At 41.2% G+C, this 17,021-nt stretch overlaps 1 protein-coding gene across 3 annotated transcripts; it reads right to left on the minus strand.

The window, feature by feature from the left end:
- Positions 1-716: 716 nt before the first annotated feature.
- LOC139652159 (protein-serine O-palmitoleoyltransferase porcupine-like) lies at positions 717-15,817 on the minus strand. 3 transcript variants are annotated; one of them, XM_071529136.1, is made up of 13 exons: positions 15,804-15,817; positions 8,512-8,633; positions 7,898-8,090; positions 6,718-6,761; positions 5,892-6,073; positions 5,662-5,792; positions 5,081-5,206; positions 4,577-4,677; positions 4,093-4,169; positions 3,658-3,721; positions 3,269-3,354; positions 2,505-2,615; positions 717-1,520 (listed from the first exon to the last, which is right to left on the minus strand). In XM_071529136.1, exons 1-13 carry the CDS (start codon positions 15,815-15,817, stop codon positions 1,419-1,421), a joined length of 1,353 nt encoding a protein of 450 aa, XP_071385237.1. In that variant the 3' UTR covers positions 717-1,418. The 3 variants fall into 3 exon arrangements, with proteins under 3 accessions (XP_071385237.1, XP_071385235.1, XP_071385236.1); XM_071529134.1 differs by lacking the exon at positions 15,804-15,817 and adding an exon at positions 14,144-14,194 and having other exon boundaries at positions 8,512-8,638; XM_071529135.1 differs by lacking the exon at positions 15,804-15,817 and adding an exon at positions 9,754-9,780 and having other exon boundaries at positions 8,512-8,651.
- Positions 15,818-17,021: the final 1,204 nt, after the last annotated feature.

Here is a 17,021-nt window from a genome sequence, read left to right on the forward strand (position 1 = left end):
TTCTCAACTACAAACATTCAATGCCTTAATTCAGATGATGATTAAATTACACGCCAACAAACTAACCTGTTCAATTCACTGGATCAAGGATGAGCGGCCATGGTTTTTAAATGGTTTTCAGAGCGTCTTGCCTTGTCAGTTCCGTGTTGACCTGACCAATATCTTTCTGACAGAAGCCATTAATGATTGACTAGATACAGGTAAGTGGATAGGTGGGGATCCAAGTCCATCCATTCTACAAAAGGCAAGGCGTTCCTCCGAGAGCGAAGCAATCACGACTTAGGAAAAAATAGATCTTTAGAAACACCGAAACAGCAGCTCCAGCAAATTAAGTTGAAGACACGATATTGGAGGAATGAAGTGCCTCTACATCTGGATAAATCTGTTTCACTGCCTCTCAATAAAGCTTAATTCAGTCTCTGCAATTCTCAAGGTTGTTGCAGACCGTTTTGAAGGGGAAATGAGAAAGATTTTTACTGCGCCATATCACAAAATGACCATAATATATCTGTGGGTTGCAGATAGCATTAGTGATCAATACCAGTGACTCAACGATTACTTGGCCAGGTGCTGAGACTTCTGGCTTTCAAAACTCACTTTCCAGCCTGTACTACATTTTGGAACAAAAACTTTGCACCCACTGCAGTTTCAAGACTGTTTTTTTTTATATATATAAAAATGTTTAATAGGGAAAAGATACACATATAGAATAGCACCTACCAAAAAAGACTCATCTGTAACATCAGAGCATGTGAATATTTACAGTTATGGACCCTTTAAAGATCTACATTTACAAGTCATGAAATGTGTGAAAGTGTTGAAATGATTTTTGGACAAAAATCAGTCGAGTACCAATTCAGCTGGCTGGTTCTAGCTGGTTACTTACAGCATCAGTCACATAATACACCGTACCAATGTAGATGAGATCAATATATAGTCTATCCAAGCCCGTCCTCGGACAAGCAAGTCAAAAGGTAAAAATAAGGAAATGCCTCTGTTTAGTCTATGAAGAGGTAATAGTTGTAAGGGCCTTGTTTCCCTCCGGTCATCTTTTCAGTCCGGTCAGAATTTGGTGATGTCGCTGGACTGGGTTTTAGTGTCATGATCCTTTTCTGTAGTTCTATTAAGTCCATTTCAAAGCAAGAGGTGGTAAAAGTTCCAAGCAGGTCTGGAAAGCTTCAGCCTCCAAAGCAGCTCTCCTCTCCATCTGTGAAAACTGTGTTGCTAGAGACTCCGCATTACACCTTGACCAGGCTCCGCTCCAATTTCCCCTTTTCTTTTCAGTGAACAACCTTCTGATCTTCAGTGAAACGACAAGCGGTCGAGGGAAGGGAACAAGTCTTGTCTCCTCTACAACAACTACTCTTCCAGTGGATTGGTCTTGGCATCTTTCCACTCTGCCTTCTGCAACAGTGACATCACTGAATTAAGCGGTAGAAGACCCAGCAGGCGAAGACGACCCAGTGGCTCGCCCAGTTCAGCTCGGACCACTTCTGGATGGTGTGGCTCGCTACATAACCCTGCACACAACAACAACAAACAAGCAAATATTCTGATGAGAATTTTGCCTTCACAAAACAACTTTCCTCACAGTATGGTAAGAATTTTGTGCACCAATTATAAGGCAAACAAATTTAGGATTGCGTTCCTGGGATTTGTCTTCGCGTTTCTGGGTTTTACAGCACTTTACAGGGGAAAAAATAAATTAATTGATAAATTCCCTTCCATTACAACTTCATCTTTCTTATAGTTAATACTGTTTGCAGGCTATTCTGCCAATATCTAGACCTACTATATGCCCAATAAAACTGATTTCTTCAATATTTTGTTGCGTTCCTTCATCATGAATAATTAACTGTCCAGCATTTTGAGACATTCTCAATTGATGCAGGCTAGAGGAAGGTTACACAGAATGTGGTAACAGAGTTGCTATCTATCAGTTTGTTTACTAAGTGAATTATGTCAAAATGTCAATTCATTTTTTGAAATTAATTGTAAAAAATATGGCAGTGTTTACTTAATTTATCAAATTATATATAAATCAATAGCTGTTACATTCTTACGAGGACAATTGATAAGTGTATTATACAACACTTCTCTTGTTCACACACAGGAGGAGCTGACTGGGAGGGACTGACAAGCCTGTCACTCAATCTTTGATCTGACCAATAGAAGAGCAGCAGACCCACATCACATACTTCTGTTAAAGAAAGCAAACTCAAAACCCAGAAACCAAAAAGCCAAATCCCAGGAAGATAGTCATGCTTCAGCACCATCTGCTGTTCAAAGTTTTCTACTGTGAATTAAGTTTTCATTTTCAATTTTTCTTTCAACAATGACCAAAACCTTATTCTAACCTTAATTGCCTAACCTTAACCCTACCCTTAACAAAGTTTACAACAATAAATATAATTCATCATCAAGGCATGTTGCCTTGCAGCAAGAAAAACAAAACTTGTCATCTCATCTCATACTAGACTGTCTTTTCATCTGGCTGGTCTTACCTCCTCTTCTGCCTGGTCGTCAACGTCAGAATCAAACATGGAGCCCAGGTAGGTGAGGTGGAAGATGGCCAGGAGACTGAACAGCAGGTTCAGCAGCATCACCCAGTACTCCTAAAGGGCCGGGAGAGACAGTGGTAAGAACGGCTTCATGGCTGACTCTGGTCCCTCCTCAACACTGCATTTTTTTATACTTGCCAAAAGGCCCAGCATCTCAGTGTGCTGATGTGTCTAAGAGCCTGTTGTATTTTCATTAGGGTCCTTGTTGAACTGCCATGTCTGAAATGCCTGTGGTAGTAACCTTTACAGACCAGCTGATGGTACCTAAGTTAGTGCTGTTGCTAGTTTTCACTGCAGTTGCATTGGAAGATTGATTTTACCATTTCACATTTCTCTTCAATTTAAATTGCTTGTGGCTAGCTAATAGAAGATTCATTTCAAGTTCCCTGGTTTCCTGATAAGGTAAGTTGTGTCATTTTATAACATTAGATTGTTTGATTTAGATTTTGCATATCGTTTGCTGGTCTTCTTCATTGTGAGTGGGCTTAATCCTTTGTCAGAAGCTCAAGGGTTTTATTCTTATGCTTCTCCACAACTGTCAGTAACAGATGTTTGTTTTTATACAGGTCTTGGCTGATCTGTACATCTCTTTGTTTTTCAGTGCTTGGTACTGCTTTCCATTGTTTGTTATGGTCTTATCGTATCTATGTTACTTTGCTGCTGACAACACCCCAGTTGTAACTGATCCAACAGAGCTGAAGCTGTACCTTCCTGTGCTGATGGCTGCAGTCGGAGCCGCAGGGCCTGGACAGGATACACGCACTGAAAATGGCTGCAAGCTTCTTTCTCAGAACTGTAATGGGAAAGATGAGATAGATACAATGGCAACCAAAAGATGACAGCCTTCAACACTGAATCACCCTCCTACTGCTGGCAACACTGCTGCCCACACTGGTGATGAAGGATCATCCACTGTGAGGACAGCAGGGTGACAGTGCAGCTCTGTGAAGCCTTGACTGCAGAGCTATAATCAGAGGAAACAATATTTTTCTGATTTTTGTAAAAGAGGTTTACAGGATGTTGCTGTGATGAAATTGTAAGCACAATCACACAATAAATGTATAAAGCAGGGATGTTAGCAAATGCTTATTCATACCATGTTCAACATAGGTGATGAACCCCAAGGAGAGCAGAACAGCCCCAAGGTGAAAACTCAGACCCTGAAGGAAACCAAATGGCAAATTTAGGCAAAGCAGTGACAGCAAAACTTTCACCAACTCATCCAAGATGCAGGGTTCCTACACATTGTTTCTAATGTCATAACTTTTCCATGACATATAATGCAATTTCCATGACCAATATCTGTCAGCGTCTATGTTCAAATGTTATCTTTTCTGTGTTAAATACAGCAACCAAACCTAGACATTCACAGCTCTTATGGAAGCACAATGTAATGCAACATGGAACACCTGAGCAATTTGAAACTCCAGTCATCCATCTGTCCCAATACTGATACTCACTTGAAAGTGGATGGACTAAAGACAGCATTTGGATAAAATTAAAGTATACATTTTCATATCATCTTACTAACATGCAGTAAGGCGCTGGCTGTGTACGTGACCAGGATGGCTGGAAATGTCCCGAGTTTCATGGCATTTTTGAAGACATCTGAGGAACATGCGGGAAGACGGTAAAGAGACAACACAATGACATTATAGAAATACGCTAACTTTTTGACAAATAATGATGTGATGAGCAGTAACAGTTTCACCTCTCTTTGTCCAGCAGCACTATATTTTATATGCTGACGTCTTTGAGATGACACCAAGCAAGCTTGTACCATTACACCAATACAGTCTACCAGATACTGTAAATACTGGACAATGAGGTGATATTGTTCCTGATCTTCTTGTCACACAAAGTCAAAGTCCTATAAAACCAACAGATCTGGTTTCCATGATGCAGCCAAAACTTGAGTGTCATGAGTAATTCAATAATAATGTGAGTTCACAGCCACAGATATGACTGTTCAGTCCTTCTGCAATGTGAACAAGAGAGTAGAGGAAGGTGCTTACAGGTATTGAGCCAGCGAGACATGGGGATGTTCCAGGATGTCACCACCACAACCATGGACCGAGGCATTTCCACGCTGAGCGGCTTCACCACGCTCATGTCCCTGCAAAGCCAAACACCATAAATTTGGGGTCACTGGGCAAAAATGATCAAGATATAAGCCATATTTCCCAAGCTGAAAAAACCTATCACTCTTTTTTTGGGTGATAAAAGGATTTCTGAGATGCTACATGTGGCTTTTTGAGTCTGATTTTGGTTATAAGGGAAATCCTCTGATACTGCTCCCTTATTTTAGCCTAGTCTGCCCCATCCAGACAAACTGGAGACCGGCCATCACTGCTTACAAGACACATTACTTTCTGTCTGTTTCTATCTGTCACCAGAATGAAGAGCGAGAGAGCAGGTTCTTTGTGGCTATGTCATCATTCCTGCACCACTACAAGATCACTCCACCATCATCCTACTAAGTAGATCACTGGTGTTACACCCACACAGCCCCAACTTACCACTTGATGTTGTCTTTCTCTTCAGTAAAGCCTGCTCCGGCTAGCATGGTGGTGCCTTCACTGAGGTGACCCACAAAGTAGTTACTGAAGTGGAAGGACACTGCACTCTCATAGGCATGGAGCCACCTGCACAGCAACAAACAACATACATGTTAAATCACATACCGCTGCCTCCAAACCCTATTTTGTAATTCCTAAGACTTTTATTCGGAATGCTGGGTCTAAACTACAGGGTTTCCAAACTGAAGCTTCCACTGAGCCTTATAGCTAGATAATAGTATGAACAACGAGTAATGGAGGGAGAAAAGCAATTCCTCAAGGAGATGATCAATGCAAGAGGCATCTCCATTTCAGGTCATACTTTCAAAGTACTGTAGTGAACTCATGACAAAACTGTGTGAGAATAAATCTAGATTCCCGTCCTGAAAACAAAGCTTACCTTTCTCACATGTGTCTTAGAAGCAGGGAAACAAAGAGAAAGAGACAGAACATTCTCAAATGGTTTAATAGTACAAGCTCTTGTATTGCCAAAACTAATGAAATTGCAGGAAGAGAAAAAACTGAACCAAAGTTTGACTCACTTGTGTGTGATTCTGTTTCCGTGGATTGGGATGAAGAAAGGGAAAAGGTAAGGGGCGATGCAGTTGGAGACCAGCAGGCAGACCTGGCTCTTCAGCAGACTGACAGAGGAATTCAGCAGCCACTGCCAGCTCTGAACAACAAGACCCTTTATTAATACAGCACTTAGCAAAACACAAGTAAATGGCGGTTAAAAGATGGAATAAAATAGAAAAGGTCGGCAGTTACTCACTAGCTTCTTGCCCTCGACGGCGTCCTTGTAGCTGGAGAAGCTGATCCAGGGGCCGAAGACGACGGTGCCCACAAAGAGAACGTAGCCCAAGAACTCTGCTGGGGACGGCAGGCCGGCCACCACTCCTCTGTCCAGGTCGAAGGCTAGAGAGATGGCCTTCATGGCCACAACCATCTGGGAGCCTTATGGTTGGACACAAAGTCAGTTAAGGCTGGACCATGGATGGAAAATACATCAACCACGGTCCTGGATTAAAGAAATGGAGACATTTCCCTGAAAAAGCAGAATCCCTTATCTTTCTGTGCTGTAAGACACAGATGGCTTCAGATGTATGTTTTTTTCTGAATATTGCAATTTCATTATGATCTGTGAATGCACACTTTGCTACATTATTTATTTTCCAGTGCTTGAACAAATGTCAATAAAAAAAATATGGAACTATATGGAAAATGAAATGATCTTGTTAAGGTTTTGCTTACTTTTGAATATAATGTATGATTCTCTTCATATGCAAGTAGCCTTATAAGCCACAGATTCTGAACAGCAGCAGAATACCTTGTTTGGAAGCTTTGTGGAACACACTGACAGAAAAATACAGACTCTTGCTGGAAATTGCAGTAGTCAACACTTCAATTCTTTCCACCAAATAATTGTGGAGCACTGTCCCAGACACATAATGATTGCTGGAGCTTGGGGGAGGTGTCAGAACTTGTGGCATTATATAAAACAAGTTCAAATGTAGGGAGTAGCTTCCAAGCTAAAATGAACACAACTTTGAAAGCTTAAGTGCAGCCAATATTTTCTGTCCAAATAATGGAACATTTACCTCTCATTTTATGCCAGGTCACCTGGTCGATTAAATGCAGCTCTCTGAAAAGAAGAAGTAGGACATTTCGATTAGCGGACAGGAATTCTATACCAGATTCCCAGAAGTGTCCCTGGGATCTATCAGTGTGCCAAACATTTTAGGAAATCAGTTTATAGGGAATTTGTTATTCTGCAACCTGGCTTGTCTGACTCTTATTTTATTGTGCACCCCGCCTATCTCACTCCAGGGTTGCCATGGGTTTTTAAGCAATAACCCAGTAGAAGCTATGCTTAACAGTGAATTTGGAACAACTAAGAGACGTTGTTAGACATAATGCTGAGTAACACACACCAGTTGAACAAAGATGAATGCAAATGCTTTTATTTTAATCAATGATAATAGTAATCACTTAATGTTGTTCTTCCACCTCTAGTAGTGGTATGAGTGGTGACTCTGGGTTAGCATATTCATAATGTAATTAACTAAATTATGAATGTGTTCATTAAAATGATATAGGCTAATTAATAATGAACTGTTATGCAGTTACAGGCCTGTGTTTATCAGATATTTAATGCAGCATTGGGATCCTGTGGAAAAGACTGTAGATAAGAGCCTCCTACTTCAAAAAAAACATTCAGCTTTCAGATGGTAAATACTGCTTGGGAATGATATATTCATTACAAACAGAAGCACTCCCAGAGGCTCGAGCTGAACTAATGTCCCACCATAATCACCATGATATATTAAACATAAGCAGTGAATGCATTAATTAGCAAATATTTCCATGTCAACATACTTGTATGGGTGGTATTAATATGAACTGTGTATCGTATTATGGTGTTACAGTAGTTTCAAGAAAATAATTTTTCCTCTTTAATACGTAATCAGCAAGGTGCTCCAACATCTACTCAGATCATCTACTCTATAGGAGGAACCTGTGGTGTAAGTATGAAGTTTCTATCATGGATTGTTCTTGAGTTATTTTCACAAGAATGTGTCTATACACAGAGAGACAGACAGATATCACCATGACTACATAATGTCCCGCCATAAAAATCGAAACATAAGAACACTTCAAAGTCGTTGCTTTGCCCTCAAGTTGTTCTGACGCATATTTCCCTACAATGTGAACGCAGCATAACAACGGCCTCCAACGTGTTAGAACTGGCATATGTTTTTTTTTTAAGTGTTTTCTCACCCCATGAGGAGGTAGATGAGGATGACTCCGGAGAGGAAGAGGCCTTTGCTGCTGGACTGGCGGCTGAGCAGCAGAACCAGGTAACAGAGCGCACTGAGCAGCAGCACCCACAGCATGTGCCACTCAAAAAACAGGAAGAGGCCGTAAATCCCAGCCAACACCGACACCACGTGCTTCAGAGTGGACAGGCCTCCTGATGAAGACAAGGCACAAGAGAAGAATTAATACAAAATACTATGCATAAAATCACAATGAAGAGGTGTCTTGCTTCCATAATTTGACGTTTGAGAGAGAAAGGCAGTTTTATATGAAGGCAGGAGCTGTTCAAAAATCTGTGATGGTACTGTTTGTTGGAATTTTTATGTACGCCTACTGGTTCATCACAAGCATTATATAGTAACAGTGTTAAAATCAAGGAACAGTATGTCAAGACACCCACTATCCAATGTTGATGTGAGGTACACATTTTCCAACAATGCAAGTGTCCAAAGCAGATGAGATTATCATTTCTATCAAGGCTGCTGTTTGTATGTATAGGTACTAGTCTATGTGTATAGTGTGTATTTTGTTTGAGGTTGTAAGAGAAGCCTTGCTGGATGCTGGTGCTTCCTCACCAAGCCTGAAGCAGAGTCTGCAGAGCAGGCAGAGCAGCAGCAGCCTCCACACCTGCTGCAGGCCCTGCTCCACCGTACTGAGGCCGCAGCTCTCGGCTAGCTGCAGCCACAGTTCCAGCCTGCTGGGCTCCATACTGACTCTGCAGACACAAAAACACATCACATTATACTCTTTTCTTCGTTCAGGGCAGGAGCTTCAGTGGCCCCGATGTGTGCCATTCTCTTGTATTGAGAGAACTTCAAGCCAATCCCATTAGTAAATCTAGCAGGTTTATATGGCCTTGCATATCAGCAGGTATGCATAACCAGTAAGACATGCTTAAAGACATCACACGAATCGCAATGGTCTTCTGGTAAATTCGGCATGTACCCAATACACCAAGCAGCACTTACATTTAAGCTTGTAAAATTAGTTCAAACAGTACGTTACCGCCGAACACGATGTGTTTTGGTGGAAAATGTTGTGGCAGTAACAGGCAAACCAGATAAAACAGTTGATGTCAGACAGAAATCGTGTTGCTTAGTGCACTGGATGTATGCCGAGTTGAAGAGTGGTTCCTACAGATTCACAAACGACCTTTAGTCATTTTTAAGGAGGTATGTATGTTTGCCTATAAGCAAGGCAACATTATCTTGGCAATTATTTTAATGGGTTTGGCGTGAAGTTCTCTATATACAAGGGGATGGCACACATTGGGGCAAATCTTCAGTTACATTTACTAAGGTTATAGGCTATCCAATCCACGAAAGGGTCCGGAGAAGTTGCTTGACGGTAGCTGAAACGCTGGCAAATGACATGGCCAGCTAATGTTAGCCTACTTTCAACAAATAGCTTGCTGACTAACTTAGCAAGCCAGGTGGATGACCCACCTGTTAGCTAACTGGTCAATAGTAGCTGCTTTCGAAAAAATAGCTGGTTTGCTAACTTAGTAAGCCACATGGATGGACTCGCTGTTAGCTAACTGGCTAACTTTGCTTCTATCTATGCTGGCTGCGTCGCTTAGTAACGTTAACCCCTTGAGTAACGCTAGTTAGCGAGTCTCGTCATAGTTAGCTAGCTAGCTAACACAAGATAGAACCGTAACATAGCTGGTGATGCAGAATAAATCACAACAATTCAGCGTAACGTTATGTGCAACACGGTAGTAGGGCAGTACACAATGTTCTTTGGAAAAACAGCCGGAGTCGGTGCAACTGGGATGTTAGTTAACAAAATGGTTCTTATAAAGTTGACTAACTTACCTGATGTGTGGAAGAGGTGTTCAGCCTGGAGCTACTATGATAAAACCTGACACTAGGTGGCAGTGTAACGGAGATAACGGTTTCACAGTGTGTGTTATGAGCTGACTGTCCCAGTCAGGATGTGCCTTACTGAAAGAAATAGTTATAGAAATACCTTACGGTCTATGAGAAATACAGGATTATATATGAGTAAACAAAAAAGCCAAATCATTGTTTATTTCTAATTAATTAAATATCACACAATTCGTGATAAATATTTTTCATGATGCCAATTTTTTTTTTACAGTAATGTGATTCTATTGAATTTCATTTTAAATTCACTTCCTAATAACCAATTATATATTTATGTATTATTTCTAAGTGGCTTTCTGTCTAAATACTATATTTATTTCATAATAATACTTTTGCAAATGGCACATTTCCCTCTGATTTATTTTTTAATGATACTTTCCATGGTCCTGGGTCAGTCATGGTCATTGGTTGCTCATATTAAGACCAAAATACTGATCTTATTTAATTATCTAGTAATTCACCACCTGATCAGAAGCAGGATATAAGGAGAGGACTAATACTAGAGTCCTTTACAGAGCCAGTGACCGAAACAGGAACAACATCTTAAACCACCACTGTGGACAAAACCAGGGACATTAGAGCAATGTGCGTGTCTGATACTATTGACAAATCACTTGAGATTCAAAAGATTATTTAAAAAATTTTGAATTTTGATCCCCAATTAAAATCATTCACTTCCAACCCACATAGATTTAGTTTTCAAAGGGGTAGGAATGTGAAAGACAGTCTGGTCTCAAATACAGTATGTTTGTGTCCCCCAAATACATACAATACTAAAACCTTCAACCGCGCACAGACAGGACAGGAATATACTATAAAGGATCCCATTCATTGCAATTCAACTCCTATTTACAGGAATGCCCTTGTGGAACGATTCATGTGGGACAAACCAAACATAATCACAAACCATGTACTGCAGAACATAAGGCGGCAATCTGCAGTGGAAACGTGGAATATTGTGTATCATGGCATTATAAAGATGGATGCCACGGCTCAGCAGCTGCTCCAACATTCATAGGCCTTGAGAAAATCTTTCCTCACCTAGAGGGGGGTAACACAGTCAAACAGCTCCAACAAAGAAAGGCTTATTGGATTTTTACACTCAACAGTATGGAGCCTCATGGTCTTAATGAGCCAATTCCCTAGCTGTTTCCTTTGAACTCACTTACTATGAGCTATGTATTTCTAAACCATGTATGTATCCTTCTACTGTGTGTTTCTGAAATCTTACTGATGACATAACAGTGTTTTGTTTTATATTTCTATATTTATATGATGCATTGTTGTGTTTGACTTTACTTCAAAAATGTATAAGTGCTCCTGTAGAGACTCGTCTAATCATGTATGCAGTTTCCTCATGAATTAATGAAACCAAACCATGGCATTGGGGAGTTAATGGTAACCTCTAGAAAAGAGTCTTTTTGCATGGGTGGGGGAGGGGGGTCTATTGGTCTGCATTCATCTTATGTGTTAGTGTGTGTGCTGTTTGGTGCCAGTCATATATTGGAAATAGTGGATTGAATCCTGTATGCAGACAAGCTTCTATTATCCCTTTAATATTTTCTAACTGACTGACTCCTGAAAAAGCAGAGCTGTGATCACTGTACAGTGAGTCAGACAAGCTGCAGTATTTGTTAATGGAATCCTCAGCAGTCACACTTCCTCCTGCAGCCTCCAGGCAGTGTCGGCTCGCCTCTCCTCTTGTTTTTACGACTCTCCGCTCTTTGACTCGGCCTTCTGCTCGGATGCCTCAGGCCGCTCGCCTAACCCTCTCCTTCTTCTTTCTCTTTTTGCATCATCCCGGCAGCAGATGTCAGTGAAACCGGCCACAGCTCTGCTAATTAGGCCCTTCAGTTGTGGCAGATTTCCCCCCTTGTCGAGCGCCGCCGCTCACCGCCACCTCGTCGTTATTGTGAGAAGAGCCGCAGCGGCTGGCAGAAGGTTTTTATTGGACCCTGAATGAGTTAAACCCAGAGCCTCTATTGCCTCTGCTCCAGTTTCTGCTCACACATTTGTTTCCTCATCTCAATCCTTTATGTCTCCCCTGTCCAAAGCAGAGTGCTCAGCAGAGGGCTCGGGGGCCTGCAGGCAGCGCTAATCATTTTCAACTTCTTGCATCCGCCAAGTTACCTCCCCTGTTAGTTTGTTCGTCTGTCTGCCTGTCCGCAAGATATCACACAAACTTCTGCACAGATTTCCATGAAATTTGGTGCACAGACAGAAGGGCCTTGGGCAGGGAACAACTGATTAGATTGTGGCAGGGATCCAGATCTGGGATTTCCGCCATTAGACAATTATTGTTTTTTAACCATAACTATGAAACTGAGATAGATTGATTGCAAATCATAAGGGTTTGCATGATCAAGAAATCAATTGTACTTAAAATTGAAATGATAGGAATGATGTCTTTGGGTGTAACTGGAAGTTGGAGAGTTGTTCAGCATTGGTGGAGGTTTGCCTTCTGGTCTTGTAGAGACACAGCAGGGTTGAAATCAATGCATCTCATTTCAGGAATTGGATTTTCCTGGAAAAGCAAATGTAGATTTTGTATTGATTGAACTGAAAGTGCGTGGAACATCATCCCTGGGTCGTTGATACACTTCTGTTTCCATTCATTCATTCATTCACTGCTGCTTATTCCTTTTCAGGGTGTTGCGGGGGCTGGAGCCTTTCCCAGCATGCACTGGGTGGAAGGCAGGGAGACAGGTGAGTCCATCACAGGGTGAACACAGATAGACACACACTCACATTCATACCTTTAGAGGACAATTTAGAGTCTCCAATCCACCTATGGAGGAAAGAACACAGGCAGAGCATGCAAACTCCACACAGAAAGGAGCGGGAATCAAACCCACAACCTTCTGGATGTGAGGACAAAGTGCCAGGCCACACTTCTGTCTCCAGATGAGGACAAATTTACCAGGGTAGACACTTCCTGGCTAACAAAACCCTGGGAGCCTCAACACCTGCCAACCCAAACTATTCCTGGGGAGGGAACGGGACCACCAGCTCAGCAATAGCTACATGATAACCGTGCAATATTGTAAGGGTTTGCTTAATGAAGTTGTCCTCCCCCCTCGGCCCTTGGGACGGAGGCACGTGTGCTGCATTCAGAGCCAGTAAATAAGTCAGGCTATCCTATCGCTGTCTGTCAAGAGGTCAGCAGAGGACAGAGGGAGGCTTCCCAGGGGCGCCGACCTCTCTTACCAGGCATCGAGGTGAGGTCAGGGGTCAAACGCTGGCCGGTGCTTTTTCCCCGATGGCCACGCACTGCCGGGGACAAAATGTTTCTGTTTCTTAAGATCACTTAAGCCATTTTAACAGGCTCTTCATTGCATTGCATCAAAGAAAACTGGACTTTTTATTATGGGGTTGTAAATACAGTTACCCAACGGTTTTGTATTTCTCTAAAAGGGAAAGAAAAACTCAATGAAAATTGCCTCCTTAACTTTAATTGAGTGCAAAATAAATGCATGAGCAAAGGAATTTTTCAGGTATTTTTAAGGGAAGGGGATATTTCTACAAAAAAATATCTAACCTGCACATTTGCACAACCTGTTCACTCTGTTAATTACTTTTTCCTTGAAGTGTGTCCTCTTTGAACTACTGCCGTAGATGGCAGACAGCTGCCTATAATTTTAGACAATTTCCAACTTAGTGAGCAAATATGGGAGCCGGCATTGTGCATGCCATTGAGCTGATTTACATACAGATGCCAACTGAGGCCTGCTGGTAGGGGATGGGGGTGGTGGGAGGGTCTGCTGCATGGAGGATGACTGCAGACACTTCATCAATCTTTTAGAGGTCCAAGTGTCAACTATATGTAACTTCACTATTCATAAAGAGAGCCATGGATGCAGTGAGAGATCTCTGTTCTGGAGGTTTTAAATCTGTTAAACATAATATTTGATGGTATATCAATGGAATATCTATATATTTACTATCTAATGTATAGTGTGAATTGTTTCTACAGGATATGGACACCTTACTTTGAGTATCTATGTCCTCGATTATCAGGCATTGTTTTAAATTGAATAAGAGAGAAAAAATTGCATATAATATCTGAGCATTATCAAAGGCAGCAGAAGCAAATGTCAAGTAATAAAACTGGTGCAATGACCTTTTGAGTTGGATGTCTGAGCACCAAAACCTTTTCATATCAAGCCATTAAGACTTTTTAGAGCCTCATTTGTACTGTAAATTATCCGGACCAATGTGTATGCATATATATAATGTCTGATTTTCATGTATTCTTTCTCGTTTTGTAGAGTTGTCATGAACAACAGCTGGACCCAGGAGGACTTTTCTCACTATACACATACATACAGCGGACATATGCGCACACACACACACACGAACACACACACATACAAAAAAACCCCACACTCACTCCTTCAGCAGCTTGTTGTTCAGTGGCCTGGAAATCATTGTGATAACTCCGCCCCTAAGTGTGAGCAGCCTTTGTTATTCTAATCAGGCTTTGACGTGTGTGTGTTTTGTGTGCAGTTCAGCAAAAGTTGGCAACTATGCAACTCCCTATCTGGTCTCTTCCAGGGTGTGTGATTGGTTAGCCGGTCCAATATAATATTGAACACGTTTGGATTTTAGGCTAATAGTTAATATGTTGGTAAATAAAACGTGTGTTCAGTGCCTCTATGTGGCTCTGCATGTAATATAATGCCTGCCATGTTCAACTAAAGTCAAGTATTATTTTAAAATGGATGGACTCTGATGTATTTTTTTACCTCTCTATGATATATAGCTTTAGGTGCACAAACACATATATTATAATTTAAGCACATATTTTAACGTGAAAAACATATTGTCATATTTTCAAACAGTGTATTGTCATATAGTACATATTCTTTTCTTTGTCTCACTGCTGTAATCCAGACTTTTCCCCAACCTTCCCCTTCATATGTTCCACTTAACATGTTCTAGTTCAGTTGTGTATGTTTATACCCTCATTTGCTCTATTCTTATTATATTCTTTTTTTCTCTTTATAATCCTATTTTTCTTTGCTGTATCCTTGCTGCTATACTGACCCACTTTCCCCACAGGGATCAATAAAGTTTCATCTAAAGTTGACGGCTCCAAACTCTAAATGCTTTTGCTGTTTGGACCCTCAGAGCCTGGAATAGTTTTCCTGAATTTGTAACTTACTAAAAGTGCTATGCAAATAAAGTTATATTATAATAACAATAATAATACTGCCAATAGCCTACCTATTACAATGATAATAATATATACTATCATCTTTTTCTTCTTTGAAATAAAAGTTTGTGTGAAAAGTCAAAGTGAAATGACCCCTCCCCCCTCTCTTCATTCAGCCTACTGCAGATGCTCTGGACTACAATCAGGGGCCCTCTGTGTGTGTGTGTGTTGGGTGAGGGGGGTGGTGGGGGGGGTTATTATCTGCCCTGCCATCTGTCATGGGGGGTTCAGGACCTGAGAAGATCTGTTAAGACACAGCATATGCTGTCCCTTCAGTCCCACACATCAACCACAGGGAAAAAGTTTCAACTTTAGAACATAGAGTTGGAAATAGTTATCTATAGGCTGTATAGCATAGCTAAAGGCCTGTCCTCGCCAATAGAGTTGGTTGACTGAATGAACCATGGTGACAGCTAATATACAAAAAAAATACAATAAATTATTATAATTAATATTATTAGGTAGGGTTGGGGTTATTATTATTATAGACAGAGGCACCTTTTCCTTTGTGCTTTGTGTTCAGTGGTTATTGTTGTGGACAGCTGGCAGTGTGCCCCGCTCTCATTGGCTGATCTGAGAGCCAGGAACAAAGCTGTGCTCTGTGATTGGCTGGTTTCGGAGCCAGTGGGAGGGCTGTGCTGTGTTATTGGCTGAGAAGTTTGTTCCAGAGTTGTGGAGGCTGAAGCTGGCAGCCAGACAGTTGGTCCAGAGCAGACATGAAGCTGTGGAAAACCTTCCTAGGTGAGTCTCCTGTCTACCTGACAGACTGACATCCATTTACACTCAGCTTTACACTCAGCTTTACACTCAGCTTTACACACAGCACTGCAGCAGCACTCAGTGCTGCTTGATGCCAGAACAAGTTACATGGTAAACTTTTCCAGAGTCATGTCAGAAAACTTACCATTCTGGTTAGTTGTGACACGTTTACCACTTTTAAACAACAACAGTGATAATAATAATAATAATAATAGGAAGAAGAAAACTTACTACTACTGCTGCTATTACTACTACTACTGATACTACTAGTACTACTACTGATGCTGCTGCTGCTACAATTGTTACTGCTACTACTATTGCTACTGCTACTGTTACTACTACTGCTACTACTACTAGTACTACTACTACTACTATCACTACTGCTACTATTACTACTACTACTATCACTACTGCTACTATTAGCTACTACTACTGTTACTACCACTACTGCTACTACTACTGTACTACTACTATGCTACTCCTACTACTAACACTACTACTGCTGCTGCTGCTGCTGTTACTACTACTTCTACTACTATTGCTACTACTAGCCTACTATTACTACTGCTACTACTACTATACTACTGCTACTACCACTACTGTACCACTAGGCCAGTGGTTCTCAATGTGGGGTCTGGGGACCACCAGGGGTCCATGAGGGGGTTCCAGGGGGTCCTCAGCAAATTGAAGTTGAAGATGAATTACCATTATTTCATTTACAAGAAGTTAACACAATTAGAGAATGTAGAAGAATGACTGTTTGTGTTTTGGTCATAGATTCACTGTTATCTCTCTGCCTACAATACAGATAGTCAAGGAATTCTGGACAATCATCTAACAATAAAAATATTCTCAGATTTGGGTCCACGAGAAAAAATATAATCAAATGGGGGTCTGTGGCCCTAATGTGTACTAAATTAGGGGGCCTTGATATGAAAAGGCTGAGAATCACTGCACTAGGCTACTATGCTCCTGCTACTACTACTGATACTACTACTGCTGCTGCTGTTACTACTACTACTTTTACTACTACTGATACTACTACTGCTGCTGCAGCCGTTACTACTACTACTTTTACTACTACTGCTACTACTACTAGGCTACTGCTAATACTATCACTACTACTACTACTACTATTACTATTACTACTGCTGCTAGTGCTGCTACTATTACTACTGCTACTACCACCATCACCACTACTATTATTGCTAATATTAATGTC

This window comes from Centroberyx affinis, unplaced genomic scaffold, assembly GCF_046629955.1.
Source record: "Centroberyx affinis isolate AG114_WGS23_722 - 3 ecotype Tasmania unplaced genomic scaffold, CSIRO-AGI_Caff_v1 ptg001768l_1, whole genome shotgun sequence".
Lineage (NCBI taxonomy): Eukaryota > Metazoa > Chordata > Actinopteri > Beryciformes > Berycidae > Centroberyx > Centroberyx affinis.